This window comes from Ursus arctos, unplaced genomic scaffold (genome assembly GCF_023065955.2).
Source record: "Ursus arctos isolate Adak ecotype North America unplaced genomic scaffold, UrsArc2.0 scaffold_28, whole genome shotgun sequence".
Taxonomy (NCBI): Eukaryota; Metazoa; Chordata; class Mammalia; order Carnivora; family Ursidae; genus Ursus; species Ursus arctos.
In genome coordinates this window covers 11,614,911-11,636,676 of record NW_026622963.1, presented here as the reverse complement: position 1 = coordinate 11,636,676, position 21,766 = coordinate 11,614,911, and the positions used below count along the sequence as shown (strand labels likewise).

Sequence of the window (21,766 nt, the reverse complement as noted above, 5' to 3'; positions counted from 1 at the left end):
GGAAAGAATAAAAGACAGTATCTTCAACAAATGGTGTTGGGAAATTGGACAGCCACATGCAGAAGAATGAAACTGGACCATTTCCTTACACCATACACAAAAAATAATCTCAAAATGGAGAATGAAAGACCTAAATGTGAGACAGAAATCCATCAAAATCCTAGAAGAGAACACAGGCAGCAACTCTTAGACCTCGGCCACAGCAACTTCTTGCTAGACACGTCTCCAAAGGCAAGGGACCAAAGGCAAGGGAAACAAAGGCAAAATGAACTGCTGGGATTTCATCAAGATAAGAAGCTCTTGCACAGCAAAGGAAACAGTGGACAAAACCAAAAGACAACCGACAGAATGGGAGAAGATATTTGCAAATGACATATCAGACAAAGGGCTAGTATTCAAAATTTATAAAGAACTTATCAAACTCACCACCCAAAAACCAAATAATCCAATCAAGAAATGGGCAGAAGACATGAACAGACATTTCTCTAAAGAAGACATATGAATGACCAACAGACACATGAAAAAGTGCTCCACATCACTCGGCATTGGGGGAAATACAAATCAAAATCACAATGAGATACCAACTAATGCCAGTCAGAATGGCTAAAATTAACAAGTCAGGAAACAACAGATGTTGGTGAGGATGAAGAGAAAGTGGAACCCTCTTACAATCTTGGTGAGAATGCAAGCTGGTACAGCCACTCTGGAAAACAGTATGGAAGTTCCTCAAAAAGATAAAAAGAGAGCTACCCTACCACGCAGTAATTGCACTACTAGGTATTTACCCAAAGGATACAAACATAGTGATTTAAAGGGGCACCTGCACAGCAATGTTTATAGCAGCAATGTCCACAAAAGCCAAACTATGGAAAGAGCCCAGATGTCCATTGACAGATGAATAAAGAAGGTATGAAATATATTTACAGTGGAATATTACTCAGCCACCAAAAAAATGAAATCTTACCATTTGCAACGATGTGGATGGAACTACGCAAAATAAGTCAATCAGAGAAAGACAATTATCACATGATTTCACTCCTATGTGGAATTTAAGAAACAAAACAGAAGATCATAGAGGAAGGGAGGGAAAAATAAAACAAGATGAAATCAATGAAGGAGACAAACCGTAAGAAACTCTTAACTACAGGAAACAAACTAAGGGTTGCTGGAGGGGAGGGGGGTGTGGGATGGGGTAGCTGAGTGATGGGCATTAAGGAGGGCATTTGATGGAATGAGCACTGGGTGTTATATGCACCTGATGAATCACTAAATTCTACCTCTGAAACTAATAATACACTATATGTTAATTAATTGAATTTAAATAAAATAGCATTAAAATTAAATAGACCATTCACCTTTAATGTAAGAACTGATATTTTTGCATTTACTTCTACCATCTCATAATTTCGTTTTGATTCGTCTCATCTGTTTTATGTTTCTTTTTTTTCCTTTCTTGGATTCTTTTGCATTAATTAGTTGAACATTCTTTTACTCTCTTTTGTGGTTTTCCTGAATTTACAAAATACATCCTTGACTTATAATGTCTAGTATAAGTCAGTATTTTTGTAACTTCAAAGAAAATGCTAGGATCCTAAAAAATATAATCTCCACTTATTCTTCTCCTGTCTTTTGGAATATTGTCAGAGATTCTCATTTTGTATGTATTTCACGCTTCGCACAACATTATGTTTCACACAGCCGATACTAAACATTTAATGTGCTCCACATGTTTACTCCTCCTGGTGTTCTTCATTCCTTTATGCATTCCTGGGTTTCAATTTCGGATCTTTTTCCCTTAACCTGAAAAACTCTCTGTAGTACTTCTTTTAGTGTAATTCTGCAGATTACAAGTTCTCTCAATTTTTATTTATCTGGAATTCACTTTCTTGCTGGATATAGAATTCTATTTTGTCAATTGTTTTCTTTCAGCATCTGAAAGATGTCATTCCACTGTCATCTGGCTTGCATCAGCTATCAACTTGCTCTTGCTCCTTTGAAAGTATAGTTAACCTTTGGAAAACACTGAGTTTAAACTGTGTGGGTCTGCTTATATATAGATTTCTTTTAATACGGTACTATAAGTGTATCTGTTCTTATGATTTTCTTAATAAACATTTTTTTCTCTAGCTTCCTTTATTGTAAGAATACAGTATATAATACATAAAGCATATAAAATGTGTTGACTGTTTATCTTGTCGGTAAGGCTTGTAGTCAACAATAGGCTATTGTAGTTAAGTTTTGGGGGAGAAAAAGATTATACATGGATTTTCAAGGACTCTTCATGGTCAACTGTAGTTTTTTTTTTTTTTGGCTCTACTTGTAAAGATTTTCTCTTTCTCTGGTTTTTAGTATTTTTATTATATTACATCTAAATGGGAATTGTTTTCTATTTTTCCTGCTTGGAGTTCACAGTGCGTCTTAAATATGAGACTATTTTTTAACAGTTTGGGGAAATTCTTAGGGACTATCTCTTCAAACATTACTTCTACACCATTCACTCTGTCACTTCACAGACTCAATTTACAGGCATGCTTCTTCTGTGCTTCTCTGCATTTTCCTATTTCTTTTCTCTCCATTATATAGTCTCAATATTTGCTACTGCAGTTAGAATTAATTCAACCCCAACTCTCCTAAATTTTAAGTCTCTTCTTGATGTGTGCAAATACATCAGATGTTTTAAAATTTTCATTTATCATCCTCGATTCCTCTGTACCAGAGACCTATAACCATCAAATATCTGGATCAGTTGCTCCATAGACCCGGTACACAGTTATCACACTGGGATCACCACCATACAGTATTACCTTCACCTCTCTTCTGAGATGGCATCCTCCAGTAGTGATTGGGTCCATGGAGGCAAAAAAAAATTTGAGATCTTGCATGAATGAAAATATCTTCAGCCTGCTTTCACATTTAATAGATAATTTGGCTGAACATAGAATTTAAGATTAGAAATCATTTTCCTTCAGAATTCTGAAAACATTGCTCAATTTTCTCATGGCTTCTAGGGATAATTTAGCAGCAACAGATGCCATTCTAATTCTTGGTCATTTGCATATAAAATGACCATGTTTTCTAATTTTAAACCTCTCATCATCGATAGTATTCAAAAATTTCCTAACATGTTTTGGTGTCATTCTATTTTAACCCACTGCAGTGGGCACTTAATGGGCCCTTTTGGTCTAGAAACTTATATTCCCTGTTAAAGGAAATTTCCTTTAATTATCTAATTTCATGATTTCCTCCTTCCTCTCTCTTTCTAAAATTCATGTTATTCAAATACTGGATAATCCCATTGTATATTTTATATAGCAAGCCCAAAACCTAGCATCTTAAAATACTAACCACGTTATTTCCATGCAATTCTTTGAGTCAGAAATCTGAGGAGTGCTCAGTGGAGGGAGGTCTCCTCTCATCTCCACATGATATCAGCTAGAGTGGCCCACCTAAGGCCAAAGTGTGCATGATGCCCTCATCACATGCCTAAAGCCTTGGTACCAGTTGTTGGCTGAGATGGCTAGGATCTCCTTCTCATGGCCTCTTTCTCCTCACATAGTCTCTCATTATACAATGGCCTATGCTGGGCTACTTTACATGGTAGCTGGCTTCCAACAAGGAGAAAATGGAAGTTGCACGGCTTCATACAGGCTAGGCTGGGAATTTGCCAATCACTCTTGGTACATTCTACTGATCATATCAAGTCGCAGGGCAAACCAAAGATTCAAGGGGAGGAAAACTGTCCACCACTTGACAATGGAAGTGGCATGCATGCACAGGAATGAGAGAAATTCTTGGCACCCATCTTTGCAGACAATCTACCATAGTCCATAGTCTGGCTTCAGACTGCCCAAGTCTCCTAAGAATAGCAGACACTCATCCAATTACAGTATCAGCCTCAAAGACCAATATCTCATGATCTATACTGGATATGGATTTGCTCCTCAGGTGTGGATTCTCTTGATCTGCAAACCTGGCAGCTCAATGGGAGAAGAGGGCTTGAAGTAGAAACAAGAATGAGGCATCTCAACATTATCTTTATAGATAGTCTTCCACTTAACCTCCTTATTATCAATCATTACTCCCAACTTTCCAATGTGCCTGGTATCCTTCAGGTAAGACACCATCTCTTCTACCTTCTATACAGAATAAACCTCTAATATTCTGCTGGGGTAAAGGAGATACCGTCATCCTACTATTCAGAGGTGAGGGCAAGTAGGGAGAATTTGGGATGATTAACATCTAATCCCTACCTTTACTCTCACTTCCAGAGACAACTGCTCCCCATTTTTTATCCTCTGGGGAGTTTTGTGGAACAAACTGGATTGCTTTACAGTTTTGCCCACTCTCTGAGCTGAGGATTCAGCTAGCTCACTCAAATGTCACCACTGGTCTACATTCCAACTTCCAAAAATTTGTCTGTAACTCTTCTCCTATCTCTTTTTCCTTAAGTCCTATTTTTCAGTCCTTTTAGTTGAGTTTAGGGAAAGAGGAAAGTAAATGTACATGCTCCAACTGTCACCTATGACAAGAATCATTTTTATAGGCTATCACTGCAAACTTCAATGCTAGAGCTATTATAAATTACTTAAGATATAAACCATAATTCACTTTCATAAAAGTGTATCAAAACCCCAAAACTGGAGACCAAAGTAGTCAAAAACAAAATTTCCTGATATATGAACATGGATACTTTTAAGCCTAGTTATAATTAACACCTATCATTTCATCCCAACCAAATGAGTCACACTCATAAATAATATGAGATTAATGCTTTAAACAAAACCATGATATACCTTAATACCATGATTCCTTTAAGGTATTTTTTACAATTATGATTTAACACATTTTTCTCAGACTCCACAACAATACAAAAACTAAACTTGGTTCCACATTCTCTTACCTTCTCTTAGAAGAAAGAACTCACGACTACTTTCAATTTTCTACTACTACTAGTCTATATAGAGAAACCAAGGGCAATATACTGGGTAAGAGTAAGAAGTATTACTTGAAATAAGCAGACACAACTTACTGACACCAAAATGGAAAAAAGAATATCTGTAAAGTAAAGGTGGCAATCCATTTGTTATGTCCAATAAAACATTTCTTTCTGAACCAAGAAGCTCCAAAGGGATCTTTCATCAAAGAAAAACAGAAAGCAGTACTCTCAAGTTGCTCCTTAATTCATAACACAAATTCACTGCCATAATTCTAAAATCCAAGGTTCTATAGACATATAAAAAATTCACCTGGGGGATGGGGGCAGCCTCCACCAAAATGTGGCCCCTGGGGCCCAAAAGTCTCCCAACCGTGGTGAAGAGCCATGGGCTCCAGTGACAGAAGGAGTGGGAGGGCCTGGCAGAGATGTTGGAGCCAGCCTCCAGGGCATGGGTCCAGCGCACCTACCTCACCAAGGGGCCCAGCTCAAGGTGTCCACTACCATGGTCCTCTGACCCACAGGCCTGGAGCAAAAGGACAGCCTGGAGACTGCGCACTGGCTCTCCTCCCGTCAGCCTCTCTGCACTACCCCGGGTTAAAGGCAGCGGAGCGAAGGCTCTGAGAGCAATGGTTTCATCTCCCATCCAAGGGATGAATTCATCTTAGTTTTGGAATATGCTTTCCTTATAGTTTGTACTTCAACACTAAGGACACTTAATAGAGAGAAATTGCATGGCTCACCTACTGCCAGCTTGACAGCATAATTTTTAGGAATCAAGAATGAACACTGGGGGGAGGAGAGAAAAGACGACGGAGGAGTAGGGGTCCCCTTTTTCAGCTGGTCCCCTGATTCGAGCTGGATATGTACCAGACCATCCAGAAAACCCACGGAATCAGCCTGACACGCAGGAAAATACTTCTGGATCTCTACAAATGAACGTCTCCAGCACTGAATACTAAGGTATGAAGCAGGGAGCTGTAAATCCATGCACAGATGTCAGAAGATAAATGGAAGAGGGAGGGAGCTGCCGTGCTCGGGCACCAGGAAGCAGTAGCCACCTGCACTGGGGAGCGGGCCAGACTCGCCAACCGGCACCCGTGAGAGAGCAGACTGAGACCGTGAGCCCGGGAACGCGCGGGACCAGACTGAAAACCGGAACTCTGGAGTGCTCATTGGAACCGGACTAAAAACGGGAGCTCGGGAGCACGCGCGACCTGACTGAAAACCAGCACCTCGGAATGCGAGTGAACCACACTGAAACAGAGAGCTCGGAAGCACGCAGAGGAACTGGGGGCAGCTGGCGATGCTAGAAGGACAAAGGATAGAGACGTGCCGGCCCTTGAAGTGATGGCTCACTGGCTGTGGGGTGCACAACCCAGGATGCTGCAGGGTATTTGGCAGCACCGACGGAAACAGAGGTAAAGAGGCCAGGAGAGCTCAGTGGAGAGCGGACTGTGATCTCTCTGTTCTGAGAAAGAAGCTAGGATACGGCCACTGCTGTTCTGACTCTCAGAAGAGCCACAGAAAACCGCCAGGGAAAGCCACCAGAAAACAAAAGCCCGAAAATACCAGCTCACATTGTGCCAATCCCCATCCCTCCTCGCAGGGGAGAGGGAAACTCTACCCAAACAGGGATGCCTGAATATCAGCGCGGCAGGCCCCTCCCCCAGAAGGCAGGCTGAAAAATCAAGAAGCCCACATCCCTAAGGTCCCTATAAAACAAGTGCACACTGCCTGGGTCCCAGTCAATAATTTGGGCTCTGGGCAACCCCACAACCTCTCTTCATCAGAATGACGAGAAGGAGAAATCCCCCCCAGCAAAGAAAAGATAATGAGTCTGTGGCCTCTGCCACAGAACTGATGGATACGGATATAACCGAATTATCAGAAATGGAATTCAGAGTAACAATGGTCAAGATGATGTATAGACTTGAAAAAAATATTAACGAAAATATTAACTAGAATACAGAATATCTAAAGGCAGAAATGAGAGCTAATCTGGCAGAAATTAAAAATGCTATGAATCAAATGCAGTCAAAACTAGAGGCTCTGATGGCCAGGATAAATGAGGCAGAAGAACGAATTAGTGAATTGAAGGATGGGATGGTAGAAGAGAAAGTTAAAACAGAAACTTGGCTCAAAAAAATCCAACCTCAAGAATGTAGATTATGGGAGATTACTGACTCAATGAAACGTTCCAATGTCAGAATCATCGGCATCCCCGAGGGGTTGGAGAAAAAGAGAGGTCTAGAAGAGATATCTGAACAAACTGTAGCTGAAAACTTCCCTAATCTAGGAAAGGAAACAAGCATTCATGTCCAAGAGGCAGAGAGTACTCGCCGCAAGGTCAGCCACGACAAATCTACGCCACGTTAGGTCATAGTGCATTTCGCAAATATTAGATCCAAGGATACAGTACTGAAAGCGGCCAGGGCAAAGAAATTTCTCACGTACAGAGGCAAAAATAACAGAATAACGTCAGACCTGTCTACACAGATCTGAAATGAGAGGAAGGGTTGGCAGGATATTATTGAAGCTCTATCTGAGAAAAACATGCAGCCAACGATCCTTTATCCAGCAAGGTTGTCATTCAGAATGGATGGAGAAGTAAGGACCTTCCAGGATCGGCAGAAACTGACCAAATTCGTAACCATGAAACCAGCCCTACAGGAGATATTAAGGGGGGGTTCTATAAAAGTAAAGAGGCCCCAAGAGTAATACAGAACAGAAATGTACAATCTACAGAAACAAATCTTTACAGGCAACATGACATCATTAAAATCATATCTCTCAATAATCACTCTCAATGTGCATGGCCTAAATGCTCCCATAAAACGCCACAGGGTTGCAGATTGGATAAAAAGACATGACCCATCCATTTGCTGTCTACAAGAGACTCATCTTGAACCTAAAGATACATCCAGACTGAACGTGAAGGCATGAAAAACCATGCCAATTAGCTGCCAGATTAGCTCTCATTTTCATGACAATGGACCTCAAAAGAAAGCTGGGGTAGCAATTCTCACATCAGACAGATTAGATTTTAAACTAGACTGTAGTTAGAGATACAGAGGGACAATACATTATTCTTAAAGGATGTATCCAACAAGTAGATATGACAATTATAAATATCTGCGCCCCCAACAGGGGAGGCATCAAGATACACAAGCCAAATCTTAACCAGAATAAAGAGACATATAGATAAAAATATGTTAATAGTAGGGGAATTCAACACTCCACTATGAGCAATAGACAGATCACCTAAGCAGAAAATCAACAAAGAAACAAGAGCTTTGAATGACATACTGGACCAGATGGACCTCATAAATATATATAGAACACTACAGCCCAGAACAACAGAATACTCATTCTTTTCGAACGCACATGGAACGTTCTCCAGAATAGCCAATACTGGGTCACAAAACAGGTACCAAAAGACTGAAATTATTCCCTGCATATTCTCAGACCACAATGCTTTGAAACTGGAACTCAATCACAGGAAAAATTTGGAAGAAACTCAAACACTTGGAAACTAAGAACCATTCTGCTCAAGAATGACTGGGTAAACGAGGAAATTAAAAATCAATTTAAACAATTTATGGAGACCAATGAGAATGAAAGCACGATGGTCCAAAACCTATGGGACACTGCAAAGGCAGTCCTAAGGGGAAAATACATAGCCATCCAAGCCTCACTCAAAAGAACAGAAAAATATAAAATGGAGATTTTATATTCTCACCTCAAGAAGCTGGAGCTGGAACAGAAGAACAGGCCTAACCCACAGACGAGAAGGCAGTTGATCAAGAGTAGAGCAGAGATCAATAAATTAGAAACCAGGAGCACAGTAGAGCAGATCAACAGAACTAGAAGCTGGTTCTTTGAACGAATAAATAAGATCGATAAGCCACTGGGAAGACTAATTCAAAAGAACAGAGAAAGGACCCAAATTAATAAAATTATGAATGAAAGGTGAGAGGTCTCAACCAAAACCAATGAAATAGGAAGGATCATTAGAAACTTTTATCAACAGCTTTATGCCAATTAATTAAACAACCTGGAAGAAACGGATACCTTGCTGGAAACCTATAAAGTACCAAGACTGAAACAGGAAGAAATGGATTTTTTAAGCAGACTGATTAATTATGAAGAGATCATCATATGACTGATGAAGCAGTCATCAAAAACCTCCCTAACAAACAAGAGTCCAGGGCCTGACGGATTCCCCCAGGAATTCTACCAAACATTCAAAGAAGAAATAATACCTATTCTCCTAAAACTCTTTCAAAAAATAGAAACAGAAGGAAAACTAACAAACTCATTCCATGAGGCCAGTATTACCTTGATCCCCAAACCAGGTAAACACACCATCAAAAAGGAAACTTATAGACCAATATCCCTGATGAATATGGACGGCAAAATTCTCAACAAGATCCTAGCTAATAGGATCCAACAGTACATTAAATGGGTTATCCATCATGACCAAGTGGGATTCATCCCTGGGATGCAAGACTGGTTCAACATTTGCAAATCGATCCGTGTGATATACATCATATCACCAAGAAAAGAGTCAAGAACCATATGATCCTCTCAATTGATGCAGAAAAAGCATTTGACAAATACAGCATCCTTTCCTGATTAAAACACTTCAGAGTGTAGGGATAGAGGGTACATTCCTCAATTTCATAAAAACCATCTATGAAAAGCCTACAGCAAATATCATTCTCAATGGGGAAAAGCTGGAAACCTTTCCCTTAAGATCAGGAACACGACAAGGATGCCCAATCTACCCATTATTATTCAACATAGTACTAGAAGTCCTTGCAACAGCAATCAGACAACAAAAAGGGATAAAAGGTATCCAAATCGGCAAAGAAGTAGTCAAACTGTCTCTCTTCACAGATGACATGATACTCTATATGGAAAACCCAAAAGATTCCACGACCAGACTATTAGAAGTTATAGAGCAATTCAGTAATGTGGCAGGATACAAAATCAATGCTCAGAAATCAGTTGCATTTCTATACACGAACAATGAGACTGAAGAAAGAGAAATTAGGGTTTCCATTCCTTTACAATAGCACCAAAAATCATACGTTATCTCGGAAATAACTTAACCAGAGAGGTAAAGGATCTATATTCTAGAAACTACAAATCACTCTTGAAAGACATTGAAGAAGACACAAAAAGATGGAAAAATATTCCATGCTCATGAATCGGAAGAATTAACATAGTTAAAATATCCATGCTACCCAGAGCAATCTACACTTTCAATGCCATCCCGATCAAAATATCAATGACATTTTTCAAATGGGCTGGAACAAACAGCCCTTAAATTTGTGTGGAACCAGAAAAGGCCCCGAATCACCAAGGAATTATTGAAAAGGAAAAACAAAGCTGGGGGCATCACATTGCTGGATTTCAAGCTATCCTACAAAGCTGTGATCACAAAGACAGCATGGTAGTGGCACAAAAACAGACACATAGACCAATGGAACAGAATACAGAACCCAGAAATGGACCCTCGGCTCTTTGGGCAACTAATCTCTGACAAAGCAGGAAAAAACATCCAGTGGAAAAAAGACAGTCTCTTCAATAAATGGTGCTGGGAAAATTGTAGAGCTATATGCAAAAGAATGAAACTTGACCACTCTCTCACACCATACACAAAGATAAACTCCAAAGGGATGAAAGACCTCGATGTGAGACAAGAATCCATCAAAATCATAGAGGAGAACATAGGCTGCAACCTCTCTGACATCGGCCACAGCAGCTGTTTTCATGACACATCTCCAAAGGCAAGAGAAACAAAAGATAAAATGAAGTTGTAGGACTTCATCAAGATAAAAAGCTTCTGCACAGCCAAGGAAACAGTCAAAAAAACTAAGAGGCTGCCCACAGAATGGGAGAATATATTTGCAAATGACACTTCCGATAAAAGACTGGTATCCAAGACCTACAAAGAACTTCTCAAAGTCAATACACAAGAAACAAATAAACAAATCATAAAATGGGCAGAAGATATGAACAGACACTTTTCCAATGAAGACATACAAATGGCTAACAGACACATGAAAAAATGTTCAAAATCATTAGCCATCAGGAAAATTCAAATCAAAACCACACTAAGATACCAACTTATGCCAGTTAGAATGGCAAAATTTGACAAGGCAAGAAACAACAATTGCTGAAAGGATGTGGAGAAGGGATCCGTCCTACATTGTTGGTGGGAATGCAAGTTGGTACAGCCACTTTGGAAAACAGTGTGGAGGTCCCTTAAAAAGTTAAAAATTGAGCTACCCTATGATCCAGCCATTGCACTACTGGGTATTTACCCCAAAGATACAGACGTAGTGAAGAGAAGGGCCATATGCACCCCAATGTTCATAGCAGCATTTTCCACAATAGCTAAATTGTGGAAGGAGCCAAGATGCCCTTCAACAGATGACTGGATTAAGAAGTTGTGATCCATATATACAATGGAATATTATTCAGCTGTCAGAAAGAACGATTTCTCAACATTTGCTGCAACATCGACAGCACTGGAGGAGATAATGCTAAGTGAAATAAGTCAAGCAGAGAAAGACAATTATCATATGGTTTCACTCATCTATGGAACATAAGAACTAGGAAGATCGGTAGGAGAAGAAAGGGATAAAGAAAGGGGGGTAATCAGAAGGGGGAATGAAGCATGAGAGACTATGGACTCTGAGAAACAAACTGAGGGCTTCTTAGGGGAGGGAGTTGGGGGAATGGGAAAGGCTGGTGATGGGTAGTAAGGAGGACATGTATTGCATGGTGCATTGGGTGTTATACGCAAGTAATGAATCATGGAAGTTAACATCAAAAACTGGGGATGTACTGTATGGTGACTAACATAATACCATAAAAAATTATTTTTTTAAAAAAAGAATGAACATTGGGTTATTTCCTAAGATTAAGCCTTTAAATTTCACTTGGATGCTGCATAGCCATATGCACACTTGAACATGAAAATGATCTTCCATCAAGGAGATCTCCCTCTTCAACTAAATCAACAAAGTGGTTGGAAGAAAAAGAATGGACCCTCTATCTGATCAAACTCAGACAAATTAAATCAGTCTTTTTGAGCAAGAAGTAAAGCAAATGACAGCTGAAATCCTGCCAGGCTCCACGCACCAACCAAGTTTATTGGTATATGGCTGTTTCTACTCAGACGATGTGGCTCCTTTTTCTAAATTATACCAAGGCACCCTGTATGGGCTAAAGGCAGTTCTTACCATCCTACTACCATATCCCTCTCCTACCCAGGATTATATTGCTTACCTCAGATAGACTGAAGATTCTCATGAACTACAGGCTTATTGTAAAAGATGAAATATTTGACACAAAATGAAATTAATTCCATAGGTAAACTCAAAATATTACTATAGATATAAATTATGTGTGTATTTTTATACATATACAGTTATATGAATACACATTTCTATATATCAGAAGTTAGCACAACTTAGTAAATGTTTAAAATTTTTTAAAAATTCACTCTGGATTTCTATATAAAAATACTTTATGAAGGAAAAGAATTTTTTTATATTAGACAATCAGTTTTGGTTTTTCATATTCTAAGTTCAGACAATTTTGCGTTAAGACAGCGAAGATAATGTCTATGTTCCAAAAGAGATTCTGGTTTGATTTGATAAGTTCTCATTTTCATTACTTCTCTTTTTGATTAATAAGAATCTCACTCTCTAGTCTCTGGTTGCTCCCTCTTGGTACCCATCCTCCCCATTGCATCAACATTTATCTTCCCAAATCAAGGCTGATACCATCTAATCTCTTCTTAAAATTCCTTCCTATGACCTCTGCTTCTCCACTGTATACTCTAGGTTTCATATGATAAAGTACAAACACCACTGTTGTCAAAGTCCATGAAGGAAATGCTTATGGGATAAACAGGCCCTTGGAAAAGTAGTCCTATTTTTTTGTGCCCCATAATTATTTTCAAGATATAGAAAACAAATGTGTAAGCAGAGATAAACTGAGTATCATTTTAATACCAAAATAATATTCAAATATTAGTGAAATGAAGTGGTGACATGCTACTTAAAAGTGTATACTGCCTAGAGAATCAATTAGTCAATATTTTTCTACTTTAAGTTAAAAGAGTTATAAAAGATCTTACAAACGAATTGACAAATGAATAATTCTCTTAAAGTTTACACAGGGCAAACCTGAGACTAGAATGATCTGCAAAAGCTTTCATACATTTTTTAAGATTATTTTATTACTTTAAGATTATTTTAAGGCAAATTAATATCACATAAATGATATAAAAAATAAATATGTAATGCTGTTAGCATCAGTTTCAAGTAAAATATATAAAACTCCATATGCTTCCACCTGAATATATATATAAAAACATTGATTCAAAGTCACCTGCCATTTTTTGGGGCACTGGGGTGGCTCAGTTGGTTAAGTACCTGACTCTTGATTTTGGCTCAGGTCATGATCTCAGGGTTGTGAGATGAAGCCCCGCTTCAGGCTCCATGCTGGGCATGGAGCCTGCTTAAGATTCTCTCCCCCTCCATAAAAAAAAAAAAAAAAAAGAATCACTTGCCATTTTTGCGAGAAGACTTCGGCACTGGCACTGGTGGGCATGACTGAGCAGGCGCTACATCTGAAGCAGCAGGAGAGCCTGTATGATGAGCCTTTACTTTGTCAGCCCAACTGACACCAGTAGGAGCCAGACGGGGAGCAGTGACTGCACCAGGTGAACCCCTATGGAGAAAATTCTGCATTAATAAATCAAATATAAAAGTTAAAAATTTTTTAAATTTAAATATATGCTTAATATTATCCTGGTCTCTAGTTCTGATTTTTCTTTGTTATTTCCCTCCTCTACTAAATTTCAGCTAAGGATCTTCTTTTTCCAGGTCCTTGTGGTGTCATTTAAGTTTTTTATTTCAACTATTTTCCTTAATACAAGCATTTATGGCATAAATTTCACTCTAACAACTGCTTTTGCCACATCCCATAGGTTTTGGAATATTGTGTTTTCTTTTTCTTTTGAGACCTATTTGGATTTGTCACTTGATTTCTTATTTGGCCCACTGCTTGTGCAGCAGTGTGTTGTTTAATACTTACATATTGAATATTTAATATTTACATTGTAAAAAATGAAAAACTTGAAAAAAATTAAAAAGTGGAAAAAAATACATGAAATTTTATGCAGACAATGAAAAGAAATGGAATATGCATATAAAAAAAAGAACTTGGAATGTTTCCAAATAAAAACGCACATTTTTATTCCCCACTCATTTGTTATATGTCACTTTTCTATTACTGTTATTTACATATTTATTTAAATAAATTTTAACACAGTTCAAAATTGTTTAACTTTCCAAAAAAGTTAAAATCTTAAATATATACTTAACATATTTAAATTTTAAATAATTTGGGTGTGTATATCCACATATATAAGTACCATACAACCAGAGCAATTTAAGTTAAATATATTCATAAATTTATGTTGGTCTAATACTTCATTAATCTAATTATAGTATAATATATTGTATGGGAACAGGGATAATATAAAAGCTCTAATTAATTCAGTTTAAAAGAAAATTTAAGTTAAATGGGGGAAGCTTAAAAAATATACATATATACCTTAAACATTTTATTTCAACTTAAAACTCCTATCTTTTAATAATATGAATGTGCATTAATTTGTCAATCTATGACATAGACACTATCAATACAGGCTTTTTCTTTGTGTACATTTCTTACATGAACCATGACCACAAGTATAATGCCTAATTGGCAATATCCAATTCTGGTTTCTTTAAAATGAAGTGAGAATTTAGTGACATCTATTAAACATTTTAAGTGTATAATCCCCCCAACTTTAACAATATCTTCCCCAATCTTTTGACAGCAAAACTTTAACAGTTCACCTTTATCAAAGCTCTCTAAGAACTGTCAAAGTTTTCACAGAAACAATGACTCTTTTTGTACTCATATTTAACCGGTTTATTTCATATTTAAATTACAAGTTAGCCATCAAGGAAATTCAAATCAAAACCACACTGAGATACCACCTTACGCCAGTTAGAATGGCAAAAATAGACAAGGCAAGAAACAACAATTGTTGGAGAGGATGTGGAGAAAGGGGATCCCTCCTACATTGTTGGTGGGAATGCAAGTTGGTACAGCCACTCTGGAAAACCGTGTGGAGGTCCCTTAAAAAGTTAAAAATTGAGCTACCCTATGATCCAGCCATTGCACTACTGGGTGTTTACCCCAAAGATACAGACGTAGTGAAGAGAAGGGCCATATGCACCCCAATGTTCATAGCAGCAATGTCCACAATAGCTAAATCGTGGAAGGAGCCGAGATGCCCTGCAACAGATGACTGGATTAAGAAGTTGTGGTCCATATATACAATGGAATATTACTCAGCAATCAGAAAGAATGAGTTCTCAACATTTGCTACAACATGGACGGCACTGGAGGAGATAATGCTTAGTGAAATAAGTCAAGCAGAGAAAGACAACTATCATATGATTTCTCTCATCTATGGAACATAAGAACTAGAATGATCAGTAGGGGAAGAAAGGGATAAAGAAAGGGGGGGTAATCAGAAGGGGGAATGAAACATGAGAGACTATGGACTATGAGAAACAAACTGAGGGCTACAGAGGGGAGGGGGGTGGGGGAATGGGATAGACCGGTGATGGGTAGTAAGGAGGGCACATATTGCATGGTGCACTGGGTGTTATACACAACTAATGAATCATCGAGCCTTACATCGAAAACCGGGGATGTACTGTATGGTGACTAACATAATATAATAAAAAATCATTATTAATAAAAAATAAAAATAAAAAAAAATAAAATAAATTACAAGTTAAAATAATGAAGACAACTTGAAGAAGCAATTTTGGTGACTACATATTCTGAGTAAACATTTAACTCAACCAGTAAGAGAAAAGTAAGTAGATATATTGAAAGTAGCCTAAGAACCACAATTTTTCAGAACACTGAAGAAAACAGTAGGTTTTACAAGGATAATAAAGAATGCCATTTAATCCAACAATATGATTAGATGGAGATCAGTATTACCATGCATGCATTAAAGGCTTCCAATGTTAAAAGAAAACATGCACTATACAACATTCTGAACCACAGACCAATGGAATACATTATATAAGTACATCCCTTAAAATGGTGCTAGAATATACAATTATTTGGTTTTGTTTGCTTATATATCTTTCTTCTATTCTGCTAAAGTACAATTATTGTAAGGTTCCAAAGTCCACCAACCTTCACCTAAGGTAATACTATCCAATAACCTCAGTTGAAAGCAAAAATTTGGTTCTACTCAGTAACCTTAATGAGCTTTTACTAAGTGCCAGGTACAATGTTAAATCCCAAGTGCTTGGGATACATTAAGATATGACAAAGATATTGTGTTAAAGAAGATCATAGTATGAGTACAAAAAAGAAACATTAAAAAGGTTGTAATGAATCACAAATGTAATAATAATACAAGTAGATGCAAGGTTCAGCAGTAACAAGCGATGAAGATGACTGTGACATGGTCGGGGAGGGGATAAAAAGCAGTCAGGAAAGGTTAGGTTTTAACACAGGAAAGAGAACTGACCAAGCAAACTACTTACCACACCTCCTATTACACATCCAATATTAAGACTCACTCTAAAGAAATAAGAATCCAAACAAAACTGTGTCTTAACAACAAATTTCCCCAGGGACATTTAAGGAAAACAACAATGGTGACTGTTTAACATTACTGCTGCCAGAAATGGCAGTAACATTTGGGGCAAACAAGAGGCTGACTAAAAAACTTTAAAGGAAAATCTGGAGAATGGAATGGCCACAGGGGGCTTTGAAAAGCTCCTACACATTCCTGGAAATCAGTAAGGCCACACATATGTACAGAGTTCTGTGCATGCCCCAGAAAGATCTGAGAAGGCCCTAACACCTCACCTCTGACTGACCCTGAGGCTCTGAAGAAGCAGGAAGTCAATGCTAGAGCACTGAAGGTATGTACAACACATACACAGAATTAGGAAACTTCTGTCAAATCAAGCAGAAACTTTAGTGACGACACATCACAAAGAAAACAGACTTCAGAAAACTAGTTCAAGAGAGTTTTTGAACAAACTGTAACAATAGCACCACCACCAAAGAGCCACAACAACAAATCCTGAGGAGGCAGCAATCTGATCTCCAAAGCTGCCACTTTATTTAAAATATCCAGTTTCAACAAAAAAAAGTCACAAGACATGCAAATAAACTGGAAGGTATGCCCCATTCATACACACATAACAGTAACTGAACAGTAACTGAACATTAACTGAAACTGTAACTGAAATGGTCCTCAAGGAAACACAGACGCTGGGCTTACTAGACAGACTTTAAATCAGGTACTATAATTATCTTTAAAGAATATTGAAGAACAAAAGAAAATTGTGTCTAAAAAATTAAAGTATGCAAACAATGTTTCACCAACTATAGTATCAATAAAGAGAAAGTAAATATAAAAAGTACTACATAGATATTCTAGAGTTGAAAAATACAGTAACTGCAATGAAAAATTCACCAGAGGGGCTCAACAGCAGATTTGAGCTAGCAAAATAAAGAATCAGTAAACTTGAAGAGAGGACAATTGAGATTATCTGAGAAACAGAATGAAAAAAGAATGCAAAAAAACAGAACCTCAAAGACTTGTGGAACAACTGTCACAAGTGACAACACAGGTATAGCGGGATTCCCAGGAAAGAAAAAGGCACAAAAAGGATATCTGCAGAAATGGACAAGAACTTCCCAAATTTGATGAAAAACATTCATCTATACATCCAAAAGGTTCAATGAACTCCAAACAGGATAAACTCAGAGGTCCACACCCTATACAACACAGTCAAACTACCCAAAGAAAAGATAAAATCATGAAAGCAGCAATAGAAAAGTGAGGCATCTCAAAATGGATCCCTAAGAAGAGTAACAGTTGCTTTTTCATCAGAAACCATGGAAGTCAGAAGGAAGTGAGAGGGGGCGCCTGGGTGGCACAGTCAGTTAGGCATCCAACTCTTGGTTTCAGCTCAGGTCATGATCTCAGGGTTGTGAGACTGAGCCCCAAGTCAGGCTCCACACAGCACAGAGTCTGCTTGAGATTCTTTCTCCTCTGCCACTCCTGCTTATTCTCTCTCTCCCTCTAATAAATAAATAAATCTTAAAATAAAAAAAAGAAATTTAAAAAAATTAAGAAGGAAGTGAGAGGACATAGTCAAATTCCTGAAAGAAAAAGACTTTCAACCAAGAACTCTATGCACTACAAAACTATCCTTCCAAAACTGAAGGACAAATTAAGATATTCTCAGAAAAACAAAAACTGAGAAAAACTGTCAGTAGCAGACTTGCCCAACAAGACAAACTAAAGGGAGTCCTTCAGGCCGAAATGAGAGGACACTAGACAATAAGTTGAATCCACATGAAGATATAAAGAGCACTAGTAAAAGTAACTACATAGGTAAACACAAAAAATATATATAAATGTATTTTTTAACTTTTTTCTATCTGACTTAAAGTACAGCTGCATAGGGGCGCCTGGGTGGCTCAGCCATTAAGCAGCTGCCTTCGGCCCAGGACGTGATCCCAGGGTCCTGGGATCGAGCCCCGCATCAGGCTCCCTGCTCAGTGGGAAGCCTGCTTCTCCCTCTCACACTCCCCTTGCTTGTGTTCTCTCTCTCTCTGTCTCTCTCTGTCAAATAAATAAAATCTTTAAAAATATATATATATAGTTGCATAAAACAATAATTATAACACTGTACTGATGGGATTACAATACATAAAGATGTAATTTTCATGACAGTATCACAGCTTATAATATATATTTAGATCTTTTGATGTGAAAGAAATAGCCAATTCATGTTACGAATCATTTAGCATGACATATGTTTATGGGTTTTAATTTTTGGATCCAATTATATTTGAATATATTACATTTCCTAAAAGCTAAATGTTACTCTCTTGGATTTTTTTTTTATTCAAACAATTTCAAACACATACACAAACATATACATGGATTTTTTAATACTATATTTTATAATACTATATTATCCACAGAAAATAATTTACTATAATGTAAGCCTTAGTATGTTTTTTTGAGTTCATCTCACCCAAAATTTAAGCTTCTTCGAGCATTTGATGCTACACTTATTCTATCTGTTGATGGACTTGGAATCACATGACGTCCTGGAGACATCTTCTTTACTTCCCAAGCCAAAGAAGTTGGTCTGTCAATTCAAGACATACAAGAGATTAAATTAACAGAGAAAAAACCTAATATTTTCTCTTGGTTGTTAGCAGGTGAAAACATAATCAGGTCACAAATTTTCCCTAGAGCACTACTCACCAGAAAGTTACCATATTACCCAATAAGCGACACAGATGCATATTCCAGGATTTTCTACTCGCTGCATAATAGCAACATAACCCTACTTATCTAAAAAGGCCATGGTTTTACAAAGACATGAGATATACTACTTACGTTTTAAAAGCCTCCACATACCCAGCTAAAAACACATTAAAAAGACAATGGTACTAATTCAGGCTACTTATACAACTCAACTTCTGTCTGATGTCCTGGAAAACCAACTGCGTAGAACAGAGATCAAGACAGAAAAACAGGTGTGAGGATTAAATGAAGAATACACAGGAAAAGATGAGGTCTCCTTTCCTCTGTATAAGAGTGGGAGCATAAACATTTCTTTGCTCTTTGTTGGGAAAGCTAACTTCTTCACTGGCCCCAGAAGCTCGAGAGGATGTACAGTCTTTACTAAACTGTTTTCCTGGGATGCCTGGGTGGCTCAGTTGGTTAAGCATCTGTCTTCAGCTCAGGTCATGATCCCAGGGTCCTGGAATCGAGTCCCGTATCAGGCTCCTTGCTCAGTGGGGAGCCTGCTTCTCCCTCTGCCTGCTGTTCCCCTTGCTTATGCTCTCTCTCTTTCTCTCTCTCACTCTTTCTCTCTGACAAATAAATAAAATCTTTAAAATAAATAAATAAATAATAAACTGTTTTCCTCAAGTAGTGTTTTCTCTATTCCTAACGGCCTCAGTCAGACCCTCCATAACACCCCAGAATCTCCTTCCCTCTTACTTTCCATTCAATCTAGTGGTTGTGATTTTTTTCTCACATTAAAAAGTAATATTTGTTGGGGCACCTGCGTGGCTCAGTCAGTTAAGTATCTGACTCATGATTTCAGCTCGGGTCATGATCTCAGGGTTGTGCCATCAAACCCTGCATTGGGCTCCATGCTAGGCATTGAGCCTGCTTGAGATTCTCTTTCCCCCTCTCTCTCTGCCCTCCCACCCCATCTTTCTCTCCCTCTCTTTAAAAAAAAAAAAAGTGATATTTGTTGTCAGAAAACAAGAAAATTCAGATAAAAGATTATCCAAATAAAGTCTAAAGCTTTTGACAATTTATTGTCAAATCACCTTTCAGAAAGCTTCTAACAAATTATACTTCTACTAGGTGAAAAGTGCCCATTTCCCTTGAATCTTGCCAACAGTTAGGATCTTGTTCTAGAAATTTCAATGGCTTGTGAAAGAGATGGCACTGCTTGCAAAGTCTAAAAAAATTACTACATGGCACTTTATGGGTAAAATTCGCTAACTCCCATGCTGGAGTTTCAGTCTTATAAGGAGTTTTTTCTTTTTTTTTTTTAAGATTTTATTTATTGATTTATTTCATTATTTCGGGTGGGGGAGAGCACAAGCAGTAGGAGGGACGGGGGGAGAGAAAATCTCTCAAGTTATGAGTTCTTTTTCTTACAGAAATTACAATAATGGTGTGTTTTTACAAAAATTCATTAGCAAAATTATTTTTTTTGTTTTTAAAATTATATATTTTTATTATCATTACTAGTAAGGCTGAACTTTTTTTTTACCAGCTATTTAAATTTCTTCTTTGGCAGGGTGCCTGGGTGGCTCAGTCGGTTAAGTGTCTGACTCTTGATTTCAGCTCAGGTCATAATCTGGGGGTCCTGAGATTGAGCCCTGTGATGGCTCCACACTCAGTGGGGAGTCTGCTTCTCTCCCTCTCCTTCTGCCCTGCCTCCTGCTTGTGCTCAATGTCTCTCTCAAATAAATAAACCTTTAAAAAATATATAAAATAAAAAATAAATTTCTTCTTTGGGATTTGCATGTTGGTAACTTTTGCCATTTTTTCCAGTGGGATTTGCATCATTTTCTAATTGATTTGAAATCATTTACTACACTAGTATTATTATTACTATTATGGCTACATATCCTTTGGCAGAGATAACATAACTATTTAAATGTTAATTTTTTATGCAGAAAGGCGTATTTTATTCCTATTAAATCAAGCCTATTATTACTTTCCTTTGTGGTTTCTACCTTTGTCTTATGAAGTCTTTACCCACAGTAAAAATATACAAATATTTATATTTTCTTCTCTAACTATGTATAAGTGCAGTTTTTACATTTGAATCTCAAATGAATTGTGACGCATGATTTGAGGAAACTAAGGTGGATAATGCCATCTACAGAGAATTTAAGGTTGCTTTCTATATCTAGGAGCTACCTCAAGAAGCAAAGAGCAGATATGCTGATAACTGGTTAATATAAAAAGAAGTCTCAGGTGTATTTCTGAACCATGGTACCAGGACAGAGTTAACCTTGGACTTGGCCTCAGAATCTTTCTTAATACAATCCTCAACACGTAGCCACCACTACCTGACTGGAGTTTATAAGCAGCCAAAAAAAAAAATCTAGTTAGCTTCTTATGCATCGGTGGTGATATTACAGACCCTT

The 21,766-nt window shown here is 37.8% G+C and overlaps 1 protein-coding gene across 14 annotated transcripts in view; it reads right to left on the bottom strand.

The window, feature by feature from the left end:
- Positions 1-21,766, bottom strand: part of SCAPER (S-phase cyclin A associated protein in the ER) — a 522,862-nt gene that overhangs the window by 416,632 nt on the left and 84,464 nt on the right. For all 14 annotated transcript variants that reach the window (XM_057303865.1, XM_048221477.2, XM_048221494.2 and 11 more), the window contains 2 exons: positions 19,111-19,227; positions 13,530-13,690 (listed from right to left, as the gene is read on the bottom strand). In XM_057303865.1, the coding sequence (XP_057159848.1) occupies positions 13,530-13,690; positions 19,111-19,227 (278 nt within the window). The remainder of the gene's footprint in view (positions 1-13,529; positions 13,691-19,110; positions 19,228-21,766) is intronic.